The sequence below is a fragment of the Sciurus vulgaris genome (assembly GCF_902686455.1).
Source record: "Sciurus vulgaris genome assembly, chromosome: 5".
Lineage (NCBI taxonomy): Eukaryota > Metazoa > Chordata > Mammalia > Rodentia > Sciuridae > Sciurus > Sciurus vulgaris.
In genome coordinates, this window is record NC_136465.1 from 9,256,579 (window position 1) to 9,278,733 (window position 22,155).

At 37.5% G+C, this 22,155-nt stretch overlaps 1 protein-coding gene across 5 annotated transcripts in view; it reads right to left on the minus strand.

The window, feature by feature from the left end:
• Nucleotides 1-16,046: 16,046 nt before the first annotated feature.
• Nucleotides 16,047-22,155, minus strand: part of FZD3 (frizzled class receptor 3) — a 71,682-nt gene continuing 65,573 nt past the window's right edge. For all 5 annotated transcript variants that reach the window (XM_079139940.1, XM_079139942.1, XM_079139941.1 and 2 more), the window contains one exon: nucleotides 16,047-18,330. In XM_079139940.1, the coding sequence (XP_078996066.1) occupies nucleotides 18,117-18,330 (214 nt within the window). In that variant the 3' untranslated portion in view covers nucleotides 16,047-18,116. The remainder of the gene's footprint in view (nucleotides 18,331-22,155) is intronic.

Genomic DNA, 22,155 nt, shown 5'->3' on the forward strand with positions numbered 1-22,155 from the left:
GGTGTGGGGAGGGAGACAGAGAGAACAGGAAGCAGCAGGAAGCTCCAGTGCCGTCTATGACCTCTGTCCCAAACCATACACCTTCACTTCTGCTCTATCCATTCCTTAGAAGGAAATCACTAAGTCTGATCCATACATATGGGGCGAGGCAGAATTATGCTCCACCTTTTCCTGTGTTTGTTCAGGGGATGGAACCCAGGTTCTTGCACAGGCCAGGCAAGAGCTCTACCACTAAGCCACCTCCCCAGCCCTGTGCTCCACCTTTTGAAGGAAAGAATATCAAAGAATGATGGACATTAAAAAAAAAAAAAAAAAAAAAAATCACTTCATTTAATTCACTGATCTCTCATTGGTTGTGTTTAATTTGTTGTTTCCAATTTCGACTAAATAATTGTTTGTACCTAGAAATTCAACATTTTTTTTCAAATCTGCCTAGTTGTTTTTCATAGTACTGTTTCTCAGTTATATATCTGATATCTTCTTTTATTTCTTTAAACCCATCACATTATTATTTTGTATTCTGCCTCTGTTGACTCTAAAATATGCAGTCTTTGGAGAACAGCTGTCACTCATGATGCGATGTTCTCGCTTGTGTGTTTGGCTGGTTTTGACCATGAACCTCCCCTCACCAGTTGCCCTTCCTTTGCAAACCCCTTTCTGGTTTCCCCTAACATTCCCTGCATCCCTTCCTAGCTCACCGACCTGTCCTGCTCTGTCTCCTTTCTTGGCCTTTCTTCTTCCACACAAGCTCCCTTCACCATCCAGTCTTCTCCAAGGTGACCCTACATAGCCCAATGGCTTTAGGTACCATCTGCATCTTGGGAATGCTTAGATTTCTAACGTGGTTTCCCCCTCAACACTTATTCTCCCCCTGTGCCCTGTCTTCCCATTTCATTAGGTGGCCACAATCACCAGGCTGCAGTAGCCAAAAAGTTAACAGTCATCTTTTATTCCTTCCCCTTCCTTCGCCCATCAAGTCCGGTAAGCCTTGCGGACTCCACCTTCAGAATGCTTCCTGAATCTCCCTTTTTTGTCTCTACAACCACCATCAGTCCAAATCACTCTTACCTCTAGCCTGTATTCATGCAATAACCTTTTTTTATTACACTCCCTGTGCACATTTTTTTTAAGTACTGGGGATTGATCCCAGGGGAGCTTTACGCAGAACTCCATCCCCAACCCTTTTTATTTTTTATTTTGAGACAGGGTCTCACTAAGTTGCCAAGGCTGGCCTTGAACTTGTGATCCTCCAGCTTCAGCCTCCTGAGTAGCTGGGACTACAGGCGTGTGCCACTGTGCCTGGTTAAAAAGAAAAAAAAAAAAAAATATATATATATATATATATAATATATGTAATACATATACATATTTATCAGTGGACCTTTATTTTATTTATATGCAGTGCTGAGAATGGAACCCAGTGCCTCGCACATGCTAGGCAAGCACTCCACCACTGAGCCACAACCCCAGCCCATCTGATGTGTATTTTTAATCCTCATAGTTCATTTTCCATAGAGCTAACAGGACGATTTTTTTCTTTTTAAATTTTTTTCATACATGCATATAGGGTAATAATGCCTGTCTCAATCTACCGTCCTTCCCAACTCCACTGCCCCACCCCTCCCCTCACTCTCCTCTGTGCAATCCAAATTTCCTTCATTCTTCCCTCCCCACCCCCCAACTATGGATCAGCATCCACTTATCAGAGAAGCATTCGGCCTTTGGTTTTTTTGGGATTGGCTTATTTCACTTAGCATGATATTTTCTAGTTCCATCCATTTACCTACAAATGGACAAGATTAAAAAAAAAAAGTGTCACGTTAATCCTTCCATTGATGCTTCTATGGCAATCTTCTGCACTTTAAACAAAAGCCATATTCCTTATCGAGTCCTTTAAGTACCTCTTTTTAGTTTTTTAATTGGTGCATTACAATTCTGCATAATAGCGGCATTCATTGTGACATTTGTACATGCACATAATTTAGTCAATTTCATCCCTTCTAGAGATCTCTTTATAGGATAACGTTATAGCACTTACCACTATCTGAGCTTAATCTGCTCACGTACTGTCTGTGTTCTCCCTTAAGACTTAAAATTCTGATTACACGACTGCTTGAATTCCTCAGCGCAGGCGCGCTGGGAGGTGGGGCCTGGTGGGCGGTGCTTGGGTCGTGGGGGCGGAGCCTCGGGAACAGGTTAGTGTCCCTGAGCGCGGCCAGTCGGGGAACTGGCCTAGCTATGGTTGAGGGCTGTTATAAGGCCAGTTCTGCTTCCTCAGCTTTCTTCTGCTTCCTCTCTGACCAAGTGCTCTCTTTGCACGAACCTCCTGGCTCTTTTGCTTTTCTGCCACAAAAGGCACAACAGTTGGGCCCTCAGCAGAAGCCGCCAGGGGCAGTCATTGATTTTGAACTCTGCCTCCAGAACTGAGGGCCAAATACACCTTCTGTGAATTACGCAGTCTCAAGCGTCTTCCTCTAGCAACGGAAAATGGGCCCGGCAGTTAACTGTGGGTTGGATCTTCCATATTCTGCCGCCCTGGAGGGGCAGTAACTCTGAAACGATGACAGCTAAGACAGGCTTACAACGAAATGTCATGTTTCGGTAGAAGAACCCCCATTCAAGAAGGAAGCGTTTTGAGATTAAAGGATTTAGTTTGCTTTCTTGAGAACCTCTGGATTTGCTTGTTAATTTTAGTGCTGTATTGGTGGCGCCAGAAATAAACCAATTTCTGGCAGCCATATGGCTCTTAGAACCTAGGGAATTTTCGGAAATGCTTATGGATGCACTGAGACAGGCAAGGGGCTCGTCGTTGCAGTAAGGGTCCATCTGGATTCCGCTAAGTTGACGGCTGAGAGGCACGTGTGTCTTTCCTGCCCTGGAGACCTTAAACCTGGCTCATCCTGCCCCATCTACTGCCAAAGAACAACTTCCTTCCTTCTACCCTTCTGGCCACTGGACATATGGGGAGCCAGAAGCTTCCTACGGATTTAGTGCATGAATTTATTTCCCATATTTAGCAAACACTTTTCTAAAAAGTCTGGTGTCAAAAATTCCTAAAATAAAGATACATATGCTTGGTGGATCCACTTCACGTGCAGTGTTTAAGTACTTCTATTGTACGGTTGTGCGGTAGCTCATCTGTTATTTGAGGTTGTGCAAACTTTCCATTAGTTCTGCAGGTCTTATAGACTTGAGCTGTGTACAAAGAGATAATGAAAAACAATGGTGAGTCATCAGCACCTCGGCTGAAAGTTTTTGCTATTTTCAAAATACTTTGGAATGCCTGATTTTGTGGGTTTTTTGGTGGTTGTTGTTGATTGGTTGGTCTTTAAAAATAAGTGGATTTACACATAACTCCCTTTTGTGTCTGCTGCTGAGGAGTACCCAGAGACCAGGTAACGGAATTATGTTCCCTAATCTAAAACTTAGGACATTTCAACATTTTCCCAAGGCCTAACCTGCCCCCCACCTCCAGACAAATGGGTGGGTTTGCGGTAGGAATGTACTTATTAGCACACAGAATGCCTGCTTATGTAAACAGAAAAAAATGAAGAGCAGAGTTTGATAGAGGAGGAAGGTAGGATGAACTGAAGGGGATGTGGGAATGAATGGAAGAAAACTGCAGGAATAATGATGAAAAAATAAGTAAGAGGTGAAATCAGAAGGCAGGCCCCAGGGACTGCTGCTCCTGGTGCGGCCGGGCACCTCCGCCTGTCTCCGCCCCTTGACAGTCTGGGCAGGGCCACTGGCCAGCTCTCTGACATGTTCCAAGCGTGTCCCCTATGATTGGCAGTGTGGAGGTGTGAGGCTTGGCATATTCGTTTTCTATTGCGGGCAAAACAAACTACCCCGATTGAGGGGGTTAAGCCACACAATTTTATTATTTTCTTGCTAGCTCTCAGCAGAAAGTCACCCCCAGCTTTGAGGCCACAGGCAGTCCTTAGCACAAGGCCTCCTTTCTCCCTTAAAAAAAAAAAAATGTTTCTTTTAGATATACATGACAGCAGAGTATTTTGGCACATCAGACACACTGAGTGTAACTTCCCATTCTTGCAGTTGTGCATGATGTGGAGTTACACTGGTCGGGTATTCATACATGAACACAGGAAAGTTATGTCCAGTTCATTCTACTGTTTTTCCTATTCCCATCCCCCCTCCCTTCCCTTCACTTCCCTTTGTCTAATAAAATGAAGTTCTATTCTTCCCTCCCCCTCCTGTGTTAACATCTGAATATCAGAGAGAACATTTGGTCTTTGTTTTTTTGGGGATTGGCTTATTTCACTTAGTATGATAGTCTTCAGTGCCATCCATTTACTGGAAAATGCCACAATTTCATTCTTCTTTATGGCTGAGTAATATTCCATTGTGTATATATACTACATTTTATTAATCCATTCATCTGTTGACCACCTAGCTTGGTTCCATAGCTTAGCTATTGTGAATTGAGCTGCTATAAGTATTTATGTGGCCAGGTTGCTATAGTATGCTGATTTTAAGTCCTTTGGGTATATGCTGAGGAGTGGGATAACTGGGTCAAAGGGTGGTTCCATTCCTGGTTTACTGCTTCCTCCCTCCTTGAAGTCAAGGACGATGAGTTAAGTCATCCCAACTCTGTATCTTTCCTACCCTTCTTCTGTTGTCACATCTTTCTCTGACCAGACAGGAAAAGTTCTTTACTTTTAAGGAACCACGTGATTAGATTGGGTGCCATGGATAATCCAGGGTAGTCTCATTTCAAGTTTTCTAACCTTCATCACATCCTCAAAGGCCTTTTTGCCATGTAAGGTAAGACTGCCAGTTCTGTGAGTTAGAGTGGACACTGTGTGTGGTCGTTCTGCCACTCAGAGTAGGGGGTGCTGCACAACTGGACTTCTCGATTGTTGCTCTGGGGAAGCTTAGAGGAAGAAGGGAATTGTGAGGACTATTTTCTTTACATACAGTGCACTAACGGACTCTTGTTTTCATTTGAGAACTTTAAATTAGGAGGGCCACATAAAAACTGAAGGATTCTTGGGTAGGAGACTCTTGCCAAAAGTCTCCTCAAAACAAATGCTAATAGGTTCTCCAAACTAATGGAAGCCAAAAGGCAATTAGAAAATAAATGGAGCATGAACCACAGAATTTCAGAAAAACCTAGAGGTCATTTAGTACTTTAAAAATTTTGTTCGACTTTCTGAGACAACTGTAGATTTAAATGAGGTTTTAAAGAAATAATGCACCCAGTTTCCCCGTGGTAACATTTTCTGTTAACTATAATACAATATCAAAGCCAGGGTAGACATAGATACAATCTAGCTTATGCAGACCTCATCTCTTTTGCGAGAACTCATTTGTGTGTATTTCTCTAGTTCAGTGAATTTTATCGTGTGTAGATTCAAGTGAATACCAGTCAAATATAGGACAATTTAGTAATTTTTAAGTAGGCACTTTGAGTGGGTAGAATTCTACTGGGTGCTTCCAGGACGCTACAGTGCAGAGGGAGGGGAAAGGAGAGAGGCCACGTAAGTAGGAGTGCAGCAACTTCACTTTCCCTCTCAACGAAAGCCTGCTTTCATCTGTTTTCTGTGCCAAGACTGCACACACTATTTTGATAAAAGTGTCCATTCCATAACTAAGTCCAATACTTTCTTTCCACAGGAAAGAACTGGAGGGTGTGCTGAAGCACACGCCAGGATTCCCCTCCACCTGCTAGAGATTGGCATTTGCCTACCAGTTTTCCCATCTTAATTAAATATTTTGTCCATTTGGAAGTAAATTGTCAGGAGATTAAGGACTGTGATTCACTGCCTGGCTCACAGGAGGTAACCGGTCAATGCCTCAGGGAAATGTTATGCTTTAGTGGACAAACACTAGAGTGTGAAGACCTGAACATGCGCACACAGGCATCTCCATCGCGGACGGCTAGACCCTTCAGTCGCTGGAAGTTTTTTGCCTCAGTTGAGAATTTAAAAAAGCAGAGTGAGCAGAACATAGTGTAAAATGGGTTCTTCACTGATTTTATAGCATCTGAAGATAAGTATTTAGTTCTATAGATTTTAAGAGGAATATCAAACTAGAGTGTTTTGGAGAGGAACAATTAAGTGTCTGAGAGGGTGTCACATGAGAACTGAAGATGAGGAACTGGAGAAAGGACATGTCCTGCCTGCAGAAAAGCTTTGGAGGGAACAGGAGACCTCTTTCCCCAAGTCTAGAAAGCAGTGCTCACATAGGAACATGAATATCTGTAGAACATGACCAATGAGCAAAGGCACATTTTACACTCAATATATGGAAAGTCTTATAACAAGTAAAACTGTCTCAAAATGGAACGGGAAGCTCTTACCAAGTGGTGAGCTTCCTGCTACTGAAACCATTCAAGCAGAGGCTAACAAAAGGTGGTTTCGAGGGATTTCTGCTCTGGGTGGGAAGTTGGACCTTATGATTTCTAAAGTCCCTGGCAACTGTGATCCAGGCAAGATATATATTAATACAGTAGTACTTTAAATCTTTTGATCTGCATTCTTGTGAAAGAACCAAAAATCACCTGGCAATTTATTTGCTTATAGATTTCTTAATGGAAAACCAATACTTCAATATATTTATTTTTTTTCAACATATTCATCTAGCCTCTATTATGTGCCTGGTAGTGTTATGTCCTGAGAATTTAACAATAAACAGAGATGGTTCTTATCCATATTGACAAAACAAGTGTGAGAGAAAGGGACAAGGTATGGGATGGAGTATGTTTATGTATTTCTATGTCCTGGATTACTGTGATGCCCACCCATGTCATTATGAATAAAAAACTTTGTAACATTTTAAGGATATAAGATATAAAACCTAATTAAAAATAGCAGTGTGATAAGTAGACTGAGGTCCAGAAGATGACATAGAACATTATATTCAAGCAGGTATTAATGACAGAAAGAAGAACAAATTATTTAATTTTATTAAAAATTTCCAATTTATAACCAAAATATACAACCACTACATTTAAAATCAGTTTGTACACTCACAGTTAAAGTGCTAAGAAAAAACATTTACAAAAACTGACATTGGTCTACTGTAAACAAAATAAATCTACAAGAGCAGAGCGCAGCACCCCACTAATGCCAGGGTGGGTCCGGGCTCTACCCGAGTGCACCTGCCCTACACAGGTCCCAGCGCCTGCAACCTTCCCACCCATCTGGACACAGATGAACAGTTTTAGTCAATGTGTAAAAAAGAAACATGAAGAACTAATGTCACAAAATGCAAATCTTCAGCATAAACATTTTCTAGATATTATTTGATAAAGCAAGATTAAAATTTTAGATTTTAGAATCACCCAGAAACAATTCAGAATAGGGTTTGAGAACTAAATTGCTAAGTGCCAGCTATTAATAAATAATAATGTTTTAGAATATTAAAAAAGAAATATCCTTTTCCCCCTTATCTATTAATAAGATGGGGAGAACCTTTTTCTTAACAAGCATGGACAGTGTTCACCTGTGAATTTGTATCAATGAGCAGAGCTGCAAGACAGGCCCAGCTGAGAGGTCTGGCAAGCTGACATGGAACTGGTCTCAGCAGGGTGTGGGCGAGGGAGATGGAGATGCTCCAGACATCCCTGACGGAGAAAAGCAGGACTAGCAGCCCTGACTTCACAAAACAGGTCCCTTCCTCAAGGTCACTGAAGACATACAGCATTTTTAAACATCATATGGCTTTAGGGAAAGGGGGCAGATTTCCAAGCCTGGTCACTTCCTCATATCTCTTGCCTCAAAGCAGTTCCAACACTAAAAAATTACTTCCATCTGTTCTAAAGCTTAATTTTCTACTCATTGAGATTAATTTGTGCTAACATCACCATGCTTATTTTTTTTAAATGCAGATTTCTTTTTAAGTGAGATAAAACAGCTATAGTCACTGACACTTCCTAATACTGGAGATAAGTCATGCTTTGGAAATTCTGATAAGGGTAAATGGGGACAGAAGGCAGGTAGAAAGGCATGAGGGTAGAAAGGGAGAAATGGAGTATTTGAGGAACTGGTCAGAAGAGGCTAGGTATGCAAGTGGACAGGGCTCTGAGTATCATGAGGTATCACCTAGGAAGAAAGGTACCAAGTAATTATTGAGATCAAAATTAGTTTTCTGCATTACAAAAATTTATCCAAGATCAAGACACCTACAGTAATTCTAGAGTATTCTGAACTAAATTAGTTTTTTGCTAGCGAGCTCTTACCCTTATTATTCAAAATAACAATTTATATTGGGAGATGTACTCTTGAGTTTGGAACAGCCTAATTTACAACTTTTAGATCATAAAGTTGGTTTCTTGTACAGAAGCTTCATATTTTATATGCATTTTTATACTCATGTTTTATTCTTATAACAAACACGGGTAAAGAGAAAAATCTTTAAATGGCATTTTATGGCAAATTTGTTGATTTGTATAATGGTATTTTCACTATTTTGAAATGTCAATCAAGAGGATGATATTTTATCATTAGCAAAATGAGTCCATTTTAGATGTGAGAGCAGAAATTATTTTGCCTCTAAAAAGCTGGAAAACAACACCCAAACTTAATGAAAGGCTTATGTAATTTATGTATTCCCACAATGTGTTTGCTTCAGTTTGAAAATATCTTTAAATCCTAGGGAATTTAGCAACAAGGCAGAATTTTCTTGGGAAGATTTTCTGCAGCATCTGCTTCATAAAACCTCTAAAAGGATAAGAAGTCAATATATGCGTTCTAGAAGATCTTTTGTTTGGTTGTTTCTTGAACATATATTACAAAATTGCTAACAAATGGTCATTTCTTTTGTTTGTTTTTAGTTGTCAGTGGACCTTTATTTTATTTATATGTGATGCTGAGAATTGAGCCCAGAGCCTCAAGCATGCTAGGCAAGCTACCACTGAGCTACAATCCCAGCCGAAAACCAGTGATTTCTTACAGTTCAGAATTACATTCTCCAACTACAACCATGCAGCAAGACCCTCCTTCAGCCTGATTCCCAGTGAGAACAGCTGATCTACAGGAGAGCTGCCTGCTGAGAGGACAGTGATACTGTAACATATTCAAGAATATAGAGCATTAAAAAAAAAAAAAAAGCCCTAATAAACAAAAATAAGCCCAAACCAAACCCAGCTCAGATTAATTAAATGTGAGCTTTGGGTACTGTATATTTATAGGAAGTGAAACAATAATCACAATTAATTGTAGGCACATTTATATAAATAATCTAAATTCAGGACTAGATTAAAATATAGAAAATATTTTCTTAATTTAAAAATTTTAATTTTAAAGAACAGTTTCCACAGCTCTTTCAAATAAAACAAGCCAGTTTGACAGCATGAGTTGTCAGATGAACTTTTTGTTGGAGGCTGGGGAAGGGATGGTAACAGTTATCTCTAGCGTGCCAGAGTAAATGTCTAAACTGTATAAGTCACTCCTTCATGTATATAAACTTCAGTGAGAAAGGAAAAAAAAAAAAAAAAAAAAAAATTGGCGATTGAAAATAAAAACAGAAAATTTATCTAAAGTTGGTGTTAAAGAAATGTTAAGGCAGAATGATAAAATAATTCTTTAGAAGTTAGATATTATAAAGAGGAATGAAAAAGAATTCCAATTTAGTCTGATAACTCACGTTAAGGTACAAACAAGCACCTGACAACAGAAGAACTTCGAGACAAGTATCTTCACACTGGAGAGTCCTTCTTATGATTTTTTTCAGTACTGGGAAATGAACCCGGGGACTCAAACATGCTAGGCAAGTGCTCTACCATGGTACTTTGTCTGTAGTCCATTTTTTAGTTTTTATATTTTGAGACAGGATGTAAGTTGTCCAGGCTGGTATCAAACTAGCAATTCTCTTGCCTCAGTCTCCTGAGGGGCTAGGACTATAAGCATGCACCACCATGCCTAGTGGATTTTTAAATTTTTAAGTTCACAAATAGAGAAAATACATTATTTTCAAACATGTATTCACTTCTGCTCAATGTAGAGCACTACAGTACTGATCTTGTCTCAGGAATAAAGAATTATTTCATATCAACTGTCAACTGTTGACAAGATTAGTTCAGAGGCAGAACTAAGAAATGTGTCAATTTCTTTTTCAAAACCAAGGATGGCAGGAGTAGCTAGATAAATACGAAAATGGCAGATGGATAAATATAAATCACTCAGGCTTACTTGATGTATCTCACAGAATGTCCATTACAACCCCCAAAATGTTCAATGAAATTGGACCTCAGATTCAATTTCAACAAATGTGACTTGCAGAACCAAAAAACTGAAATTTGTTGTTTTGAGTCAGTCAAAATAACATAAAACAGGCATGTGCTGCTTAGTGATGGGATGGATTTTGAGAAATGAGCTGTTAGGGGATTTCACTGCTGAGTGCACACCGTGGGGTGCACACGCACATCACTAGGTGCTCAGTCCCCAGCGACCACTGTTACATGTGCCGTCCATCCTTGACTACAACGTTCCTCGCGTCTGTACAGACATCTCTGAGAAAGTCTAGGCATCTAATTTAATTTCTGGGCTGGGAAAGTCGTATGATTCAGAGAAATGACCTAAGGCAAGGAATCAAGTATAGTCTAAAGAAATCATACCAGAAACTGGTACGCCTTCCTACATCAACTTTCCACCATTGTTCTCAGAGAGACCCGACTTCCTGTGAATCATCAGACCACAAGTGTTCAAAACACTGATCTGAGCTAATGAAGACAACGAGGGCCAAGACAGTGATCTTTAAACGAAACAGGAACCTCCATGGCCTGCTTCTCAGAGAACACTTATCCATAAGAGAAGCCCGCTGAAAAGATGGAACTATTGGAACCTCTCTATTTTATTAAATGACAATTAAGAAGCCTCTACAGGAACATTTTCTGCACAGCCAGAAAAAACTAAAAATAATAATCATTTTTATTTCTAACAATATTTTAAACCAGGGCATTCACTTGCCCATGGTGATCTGGCAGCAATATTTATGCAACAAATCTAGTACTGCAGTTTAAGAGTAATTATTTAACAGAAAACTCTCAATCAACTCCTCTATAATTTTAGATTTTGTAGTTATTTTAATACAATAGGTATTTATTTATTTCAGTACTGGGGTTGAACTCAGGGGCACTTTACCAGTGAGTCACATCCCCAGCTTTTTTTATATGTATATAATTTTTTTTTAACTTGATCTTTTATTTATATGTGATACTGGTTATTGAACCCAGGGCCTCTGCACATGCCAGGCAAGCGCTCTGCCACTGAGCCACAACTCTAGCCCCTTATTTTTTATTTTGAGAGGAGGTTTCACTAAGTTGCTGAGTCTGGCTTTGAATTTGTAGTCCTCCTGCCTCAGCCTCCTGAGTTGCTGGGATAAGAGATGTGCACCACCACACCTGGCAAAAACTTAAGTTTTTTAATCAAATGGAGCAGTATTATCATTGATTTGTTCATTAATTTTATCTTCAATACATTTGTGTGTATGTGCTGGGAACTGAATCCAGGGTGTTCTGCATGCTAAGCAAGTGCTCTGCCACTGAACTACACCCAGCTCCACTGAGCTCATTCTGTGTAAAGTTTTGGCCAACTAGCTGTATCCATATTCAAGAGAACAAATATCACAAATTTTATATCATTTTTTCCCTGTGTATCAAGGTGTTTATGTTGGTCCTTAAGAAGACTTTTCCCATTAAAGGAGGCCATGTCTAGTATGTAAAACTTTTGTTTTTGTTATCTGTAATATAATTTTTCTCTTAAAATGATTTGAAATCATAATGGAAAACAAAGTTAATAACATATTTGAATCCTGTTGATTTAAGTTTAACTGCATTAATAGAAAAAGTTGATCTAATAAGTTTAAATTCATGGGAATAACAACAAGAATAAAATTGAGCCTTGAGTCATGGTTATAAAAGGGCCAAGGGAGAATCAAATTAGAGCTCAGAGGAATCTGAGATGTGACCTCGTCTAATCCCTTCATTTATAGATGAGGACATCGAGGCCCAAGCAGGAAAAATGCTTCGTCCAAAGTTATAAGATTCATTTAAAAGGGGAGTAAGACTAGGTATCAGGGTACTTGACTCAAGACCCTGGGATATTTTAAAAATAACAATGCATTTTTACTAATCATTAGGGAAAGCTCCTCAATTTAGAAAACAGAAACTGCTAAGCTCTAAGATGTTAGGGAAAAGTCAATAAGCACAATACAAAGAAATAAATGCAAGTTGCTATATACAAAAAGCTGATTTACATAACAAAAACCTTAAGCCTTCAACAGTAGTAAAGTACTTCCCCCTACTTCAGCAAATATATCTTAAAGACACCAACTTTACTAGTTAAAGGAGACTAGCAGAACAATGGAACATGGAATTTTTAAGTTTTGTATTATTATAAGGTAAAAAATTTGTTTTTCCATCTGGGAAAACTGGTACAGAGGCCAATAAAATAAGATATGAACAAACTATCATGCCAACAAAAATGTCCATGAGGGACACTACTGATTTCCTGAGACAGGTGATTATTAAAAGAGTGCTCGGAAGGAAACTACCCTTCAGTGCATGAGATGGAGTCACTCTACCTTATGAGAAGCAATGTTGGATTGGTTTGGGGTTCGACTAAAATATTAGTAAAAACTTTACTTTCTAGTTAGAGACCACAGTAAGAAATATGCTGGTTAATTTATATTAAATCTTTATAATTTAACCAAACAGGAATGACCACCAAGGTGGCTGGTTCTGTATAGACTTCTTTCCTAGAAGACCTGGATGCTGAGAGGACAATATAATCCTATATCAATGTGATTACTAAAAAATATAGGATTCAAATTAAGTTAGAAAAAACCTAGGAGACCAATAATAGAAGTAAAGTGAAGGATGTTTAATCTTCCTATGCCTTTACCAAAACTCATATAACTAAAAAAAGAGAATTAAACTACAAATATTTCATATATCAAAATTATGTAAGAATGATGTATAAAAGTATATGGATACTAGGAAGCACAACTGAATTAAATGTAAAAACTTTTCCTTATTTTGATTGGTCATAAAAAGGCATAAAAGAAGCTTAAGAGAATCACAAATTCCTTTGCAAATCTAGGGCCTATAAAAATGCCATCCTTTGTGTGTTTGTGTGTGAAGAATGGAGAAGAAATTCTTGCTTTACAGTTTTTAAAAAATTCATGTACATATATACAAATAGTTCTCATATTATAACTTAAAATTTGAAGTTTTGCCATCATAAAAATCAACGAATTATGGGAATCACCTTTTCAAAACTCGTTTTCATCAGAAAGGATCAGATACATAAAAGTCTTCAAAGAAAAAAGATTACAGGGCCTACATTCCTCTTTATATTTCTCTTATAAATTCCAGCCAAGCCAAACTAATGTGCTTATACAGTTCCGTATAAAAGGAAAAACAGAATGGAGACCCCCAATTTCTGTTGGAAGTGACTTAGACATCCAATCATATAAAATCTGAGTGCACAGTTTGGTGTAACATATCTGAAACAGGCAAAACAATTAAAATGAATAGTTACTCTTGAAAAAGAACCTTCGTTTTAGATGTTAACTGGAGTGTTGATTGGGTATATTGAATGAACACTGGTCTAATTATCTATTTTGTTGTCACCAATAAAAACAAATACTACTGAAGACTATTATCCGTGCTTTCTACAATCCCCAAATTCTAACAAAACCAGTATCAGTACAGCAGTTTGTACATGCCCTCTCTGTTTCCCAGCATTGGGGATGGAGCCAAGGGCCTTGCATACAAGAGGCAAGTGCTTTCCCGCTGAGCTACCCCGCAGCCCAACACGTTATTTCATTTGATCTTCACAATGTCCACTGAAGTAGGCTGGGATCAAAAATTTCACTATTCTCTTTTTATACTGAAGAAATTAGACTAAGAGAAGTTAAATGACCAGTCCAGTTGACATAATTATGGGTCTTTGAATTTCAAGCCTGTGGAATTTTCATTACACTAAATCATGTAAATCAACCAAATATGAGAATATGTAAATGTACCTTTGGCATGTTAAAAAGCACTATAAAATACAGAAATGTTGGTATAGTAATATCTTCTAAGCCCAGGCAATGATCCATTATATTTTTCCAAAAAAAGTTTTAAGTACCTCCTTTGATTTCACGGAGACATAGCTTAAACTAAGATGGGTACAATTTCAGTTATTTTCAGCTATTATCATAAAAAAAGAACGAGGTAGGTTAAAATGCAGAACATTTTTCTAATTTGAAGAGATTCTTAGAATTTTTATAGATCTGCTCTAAGCAGCAGCAGGAAAAAAAGGTTTGCTTGAATATTCATTCACTCAACTGGCACACAGAAATTTAACTCAGCATGAGCCTCACAAGTGCTAGGCAAGTGCTCCACCACTGAGCCACAACCCCAGCCCTAATTACTCATTCCTGAGAATCACTATTCATTTTTAAAAATTAATTAAAAGGGCTGGCACATTTGTATATATATTCCTTTAATTAAAATAGTAACATGGACTGTTATTCTAGGAGAAATAAGCTTATTTGGTGTAAGTTATGTAATTCTTCACTTTACTTAGTTTAAATCTCAATCTTTCAAATTTATTTGACAGGAGACTCACTACTAAGGTAAAAAGCAAACTGTGAGCTGGGCACAAAGGCGCAGCACACCTGTAATCCCAGCAATTCAGGAGGAGCCCAGTTCAGAGCCAGCCTCAGCATTTAGCGAGGTCCTGAGCAATTCAAGAGAGATCCTGTCTCTAATAAAATAAAGAAAGGGGGGCTGGGCATGTGGCTCAATGGTGAAATGTCCGTGGGTTCAATTTCTAGTACCAAATTTTAAAAAAAGCAAATTGTGTGACATGAGTTGTTCTTCATTAATTTAAATATGGAGAGACTTACTATATGCTTAGCCCTGTGCTAGTTGTTACTAATCAATTTTTGTTTGAAATGAATTATTTCTGGATCTTAATACTGTCCTGAATCTCTTACCTAATTATTAAATAAAACAATATTAATGATATTACTTTTCAAAAACCTTTTTGATAATATATGAACATTTTAGAAAGAACTATTTTCTCAGTTGTCAACTGAACAAACAAAACATTAAACACTAGCATATGCCAATCATGACACAAATAAAAATTAATCATATGGTAAGAAGACTGTCCACACTTGTTCAAGTTGGTTTAAGCAAGTCGTGACTTGAAATTGCTGTTTTTGCTATAGTTCTTCATTGGGTTTCTTCAAAAAGAAAACATTCTTAACTTGGAGCACTAGTTTGTTAAATGACATGGCCCAAACTAAATCTGGTCACTTAAGGCAATGGACTAACAATATTACATATGTAAACTTTGTGGGGCAAAATTAAGATATTTACTGAAAGAAACTGGAAGGTAAAACAGCATTCACATACATAGTAACAATCAGTTTAACAGAGAAGACACATAAATTCAAAAAAGATCTGGAAACACAAAGTTAAGATTTTCATAGCAATGTTCACTTAACTGTCTATACTTGGCCCACTTACACAAGAAAACTAATTAACATTTTGGCAGTTGATGATATCATGCAGATGGCGATAGATGACAACATCTTTTGAGCTCAAACTGTACCTTCTATTTTAACTCATTTTTATTTGTGAGTGTTTGTTTTGGTTCTCTCATGCTGTTCTCAGGAGAAATTCTTAAAGCTTTATGAATTATTGATTTATTTATAGGTGAGTTATAACTTGGGCTCTTCAGAGGAAGGGTTTACTAATTATCAGTTGTGGGAGCTGGGGATATAGCTCAGTTGGTAGAGTGCTTGCCTTGCAAGCACAAGGCCCTGAGTTTAATCCCCAGCACCTCAAAAAAACAACAAAAAAACTAATTATCAGTTGCAAGGGAATTCAGACCTTGCTTGTTGGAGCACTAACTCTAGTTTAAAGGAGAAAGACAAAGAGGACAGAGGAAAAAAAGATTGGGCCAAATGTTCAAATACTTCTTATAAAGAATAATCATATTAAGATATATGTGCTATGAAAGCAACATGATATACAAATTATGATTTTTCAGACTGACACTTCTGCCCAATGAAAGCTTCTTTTTCAACATTCTCTTGGTACCATTTGTTTTAAAGGGGGAGAAGAATGAACATACACAGGAATTAAATACATGTCAAGAAAGGTACTACAGTAGTCCTCAAACAAATCTCGCAAGCCCCCTAATCTTAATCCCTTATATTTTGTAGGTTTTACAGTTCTCAAAGAACTTCCCTAAGATTGTTTTCACTGATCTTAATTTGACAACTTTGTGAGGTAGGTAAAATAGGTATTAATCTTCATCTTCATTTTCAAATAAGGGGACCCACATTCAGAGAGGTTGAATCATTAAAGGTCAAAAACTAGCATATGGCAGAGTCAGGCCTCTCCAAAGTCTAGAATATTTTCTAAATGTGATCCCAAATTATTTGCATAAGAATCATCTGTGGTATTTTTATTAATACAGATTTTAAAGCCCAGTTACCTTCAACTTACTGGAATCTCTAGGAGTGGAGCCAAGAATTCTGCATTTCATAATGTACAATAAAGTAGGAAACAACTGTCTGTTAGATAATGATGTAAAACCATATTATTGAATCCAGCTAGATCTTCACATGATATATAATGCAATGCCATCACATCTCTATTAGGGGCAGATGAGTTTCAAATCATGGGACTCAAACCCGCTACAAATCAGAATCACCCAGAAAGCTTCTTTTAAAAAGCTAGCAATTCTCATCTAAATGAGAGAATGATGTTGGGGAGAGCGTGTATCAGAAGTTCCCCAAGTGATTCGTATCTGCAGTCAGGTTGAGGATCACTTGTGTTTTCTACGGAACACATTTGGCATTTTCCAGAATTTTTTTCCCCTTCTGATCAATTTCATACCTAATAAAATTCACAGTTCATATTGTAAATTAAACATCCAAGATAAAATGTCAAACATGTTTGACTTGATATTTTTAAGATTAAAAGATATTCATAGCAAGACTAATCATGTTTCATTTAGCTACAATGATTTTCAAATATCCAAATTAATCATCACTTTGGATATAGATTATATATATTTCAGCTGAAACAAGAATGGTCTAGAAATTGAAAATAGGGATGTGGGGCAAAAGATGTAGTCAACTGCCTATTGAACAATGCATTGTAGACAATCAGCTCACTGTAGGGAGGGCCTAGATACCAACGTATGGTGGGTTTGGCAAGGTCACATCTCACCACAGTAAAATACAACAATGAATACAGAGAAAACATTCTGCCATTTTATGGTTACCACAAAAATAAAAAAAAAATCCTTATAATGTGTGATGCTTACTACATACCTCCATACAGCAGATCTGAACATGAAGTTCTGTGACTCAACAGTATTACTGGGAAAAGATGGCTACAAATTAAAAATTTTCCATCATGCATATGGATATTATAAAAATGCAGCCAATAAAAGTAATATTTACAAAAGTAATAAAAGCAACACAATTATAGGGAAAAATGCCCATCTCTGTGTTTATTTCGTTGTTTATCCAAATCCTGATTATCTCTGGATTATTTTGATAGAATTTTGAGAGAGACTCCACAGACTAATCACATTCTTCTGTTGCACTTATATTCTATTAGCTAAAATACCCTTGATTTATCAAATTGTCCTATACTTTAAAAACTTCTTTTTTTACTTAGTGGAAATAAAACTACAAAGTCCTACTATTCATCTGAGAAATAAACCTTGCATAGAAAATTTCTTTAATTCTGAAACTTTGTTTTATTAACAGAGCTACCAGAATGTTATCTCACAACTAGTTCATATTATATGAAAGTTCACTACAAAGCAGTCACCACACACTTGGAATTTTCCTAAATATAAAATAAGTGGGCTTATAAAAACGCTTACCAGACAAATAATTATCTCTTCACAACCTAGAAAGACTTATATTTGTGACAATATAACTTTTAGTATTTTGGATGCCTTGATGGCAAGTTTGATGCAATATAAAAAGCAAAAATTCACCTTCCCAATGGACACAATCTGCACCTGACTGAAAGCAGGATAACAGCTATAGCAATCAGTCATGCAAAGGCAAAGAATAAAATCTGCTTTTTAAACAGCACAAGTTTCCACCTTAGACAAGACAAACTAAGCACTGGTTCCATCCTCTTCGATAACCCGATTCATGCTGGTGCCATGTGTGATGTGAGTCATGGGGTTGTTGCTGAGGTCTCTGATGCTGCTATGCCGGGACTGTTCGTTGAGCCGGTGGGAACTACTGTGCCTGGAGTGATCCGTCAGCCGTGACGTGCTGCCGTGAGGTAGTCTCTCCTCCACTCCTCGGTAACTGCAGGGAGTGTACCTGATGCAGGAGAGCAGGTTTTGAAGTGGGCAACAGAACACAATAGACATTATAACACTAGGGCTGGGGATATAGCTTAGTTGGTAGAGTGCTTGGGTTCAAATCCTCAGCACCTCAAAAAAAAAAAAAGAAATTATAACACTAAGAACTTCCATGAAAATGCCTCAGAGTAAATGATATGATTAGGAAAACAACAAGGAAAAGCAGTACCCAACTTTTGATTAATTTCTTATATGCTACAGAATTATCTGACATAGCTAACAAAAGACAAAAATGGCGAGCTAATCCATTTGGGATCAAAATTAAGGTCCTATTCCCTGCAAAAGGATTAAGCTAGGGTTGAGGGAGGCTGACTGGTATGGAGCTATGCCAAGTATGGGCACTTTTCTCATTTCAAGTAAGTTTTAGGCAATCTGTTGGGTCCAGGGAGAGGAAGAACAATACAAGATACACAGCAGTGCCCCTGGAGTCTAGAAAACTAGTTGTAATGGTGGTAGTGCAAACCTAAGTTCTATTAAAAGACTAGTCTCTGAAGAAGGAACACGTGAAATCAGAAAAGAAATTAGTGTAACCTAAAAAAATAAGTGAATGAATTGGCAAGCAAATAGCCCAGTTAACAGATGATTAACCACCTGTAAATGATATTAATTACTTTCATTAGAGCTTGAGGCTGTGAAAAATCTCTTTCATAGAAACTACATCTTTGTAGTCTAACACTGTGTAACCTATATTCTTATGACAACAAACTCTCTGTACCCCTGGCCCGAGACTGGCTCCAAGCAAGTCACTGGGCTACGTGGCTCAGCACGGCAGCCTCCTCCATCACTGTCTTATCCTGAAAGATAAGACGTCTCCTCCTCCACCATCTTATCTTGAAAGGCAGCAGTGGTGCTCTTAAACTTTCTTTTGTTGCAATCTTGACTCACTGAGCCCCGTCAGAGGCAAGAGTACTAAAGAATTCTCTGCCATGAGGAAGGAGAAATTATTAGCTCTAGGCCAGTCAAGGTCATGAAAATCAATTAAAATTTTTAAAATTTCTTAGCTTATAGAGCTTACTAGTTGATTATCAATCTCTCTAGCATAATAATAAGCTCTTTCAGGGTAAGGACCATAATTTATTTATCTTTTAATACCTAGTGCCTCAAGAAATATTATTTAAAAACTTTTTTGTTCATTTGCTCATACATATACTCTTTTGTAAAAGATTTAATTCAGGATAATAAAACTCAAAGAAAACAGCATAATTTGTAACTTTAATGAATACTTTTGTTGTTATTGTACTGACAATTGAAGCCAGGGCCTTGTACCTGCTAGGCACGTGATTTTCCACTGAGCTGCATCCCCAGTCGTCTTCTTTTTAAAATAGTCATCAGCCACCCCCAACCCTTTTTTTTTTTTTTTTTTTTTTTGTGGTGCTGGGGATTGAACCCAGGGCCTTGTGCATGTGAGGCAGGCACTCTACCAACTGAGCTATATCCCCAGCCCCATCAGCCCTTTTAATTATTATTTTACTTTGAGACAGGAACTCACTAAGGTCTGCTTAGGTTTCCCTAAATTGCTGAGGCTGGCTTTGAACTTGTGACCTTCCTGCCTCAGCCTCCCAAGTCAGGAGTGTACCACCTTGCCTGGGGGTCCTCAGGTTTTTATATAAGTGCCTATCAAAGAACATTCTCATTAGATTACAGAGTTTGAAAATTAAGAACTCCTTTGAAAATAATTTTTTTTTTTGGTACTGGGGATTGAACCCAGGGCCTTGTGCTTGCGAGGCAAGCACTCTACCAACTGAGCTATATCCCCAGCCCTGAAAATAATTTTTAAAAAGCCTATCTTGGGGGCTGGGGTTGTGGCTCAGTGGTATAGCACTTGCTTAGCATGTGAAGCAGTGGGTTTGATTCTCAGCACCACACACAAATAAATGAATAAAATAAAAGGTCCATCAACATCTAAAAAATATTTGTTTTTCAAAAAAGCATATCTTTGTTTCCAGTTTGAGTAAGAAAAAGGAAATTTAGGAATGAAAAGATGCATATTTAAATGCTTAAAAAATTTCTCATGTTAATGGGTAAAAGAATATTTAATTCTTATTTATTAGAAGTATTTCACATTTAGGATCTAAACAGATTTAAATTTGTACTACATGTTTTGGTAAAACTGACAATATTTGCAGATAAAAATATTTCACAGTGGGTTTGTTATTCTACTTAAATAATTTTTATTTTGTATAATGGTTATTGTCCTAAAACTAAGCAAGATTTTCCCAGGTTTCCAAATGTGATTTGCCAGTTGATTTGGAGATCTTTTACCTCCCGATGGTTATTTATTTCAAATAAATATGGTTAATAACAAAAGCAAACTATGCAGTGTTTTAGTAATGACAGAACTTAATTAAAAAATAAGTCATCATTTAAATATGAATTGGGTATTTTTTAAATAAAATCTAAACCTTTGAGTTAGAAATAAAACTTGAAGAAAGCATTTTTTTTTGTAGAAAAAAATTACTCTGTTGTATAATTATGTCTAAAGTGATATCTATGACTATCCACAAAAAATTCTCAAATATGAACACCCTTTCCATGGATAATTAGGAACTGATTATATAGAAAATAAATATCTTAGTGTTTAATCTCAATTATGTGTAGGAGTTGGCAAATTCATCTTTTCAAGGTCATTCAAATCTATGACTATATGTCCTGATACATACTACGAATATGCAATGATTTTAATATGAGCTTAGGCAAAACAACTAGGATGGTCATTCTTTGCTGCCGTTGTTAAGAAGATAACATGGTGCATTCCAAAGTTAAAAAGGAAAAAAAACACTTGAAAATGATTTATTCTTTTTGATTCTCTATGCTATTTGCTACCATTAATCATCATAATTGAATTAACTATAGTTTCACTAGTACTTCATTATTCACTCCCCAGCTTTCAGGTCACCTACTTACCAACCTGATCACTCATTGCCAAACCTCTACCCACCCACTCATCCACTTCCTGTTCTACACATCCCCTCCTCTAACTACCAGTTACTTATCCTTTGAAGTTAACATGTATATGTAGGTGTACACAGCACAGAGATCAATAATTATTCATTAAGTAGTCTGCACTAGGGTAAGTGTTAGATGTTTGTGTCCCAAAGCCAAGAAATCAGGAGATGGTGAGAGGATGGCTGAAGGGATAGCATTGGCATGCAAAGTTTCAAGGAAGCAGAAAGAAATCTCAATCATATGACTTTTGGAATTATAAAAAGGCTTGTTTAGATTTTCAGGTTCAACGTAGTCCTGGGACCTCTCAATCTGGCACAGGTCCTACAGCATGAGTCCATGAGCCTCTATAGAATGCCTTCAATAGGCTGCCATTGTACCTCTGGCCCTGAATTTCTGGGAAAGGCATATATTTTCTAAAGTCTTTATTTTTTGATGGATTTGCTCATCTCCTACAATACATATACCTAGCACAGTGCTATATACTGAAAAGGAATACAGAGACATATGTCACCTTGTCTCATTCTCCAGAAGTTGCAAACTTAGCTGAGGAAGGAAATGGTACCAAAAATAGATCATAACCAAAAGAATTATAAAAAGCAGTAAGTTAACTGCCATGGAAATTGGAATTACACAGGCCTGAAAGGATTGTAAGATTTTGATTAAGCAGAGAGGCAGGAAATCATGCTGGATCCTCTGATTTTTATGATGTACACATTCACAGATTCTCTTATAGGTCTGTGAGCACTTTCTCTGAATCATAAGCCTGCTGTTCTTCTCCCTTTATTAAATACTGTATTTACTAGGGTCTTTTTTTTTTTTTTTTTTTTTTTTTTTGGTG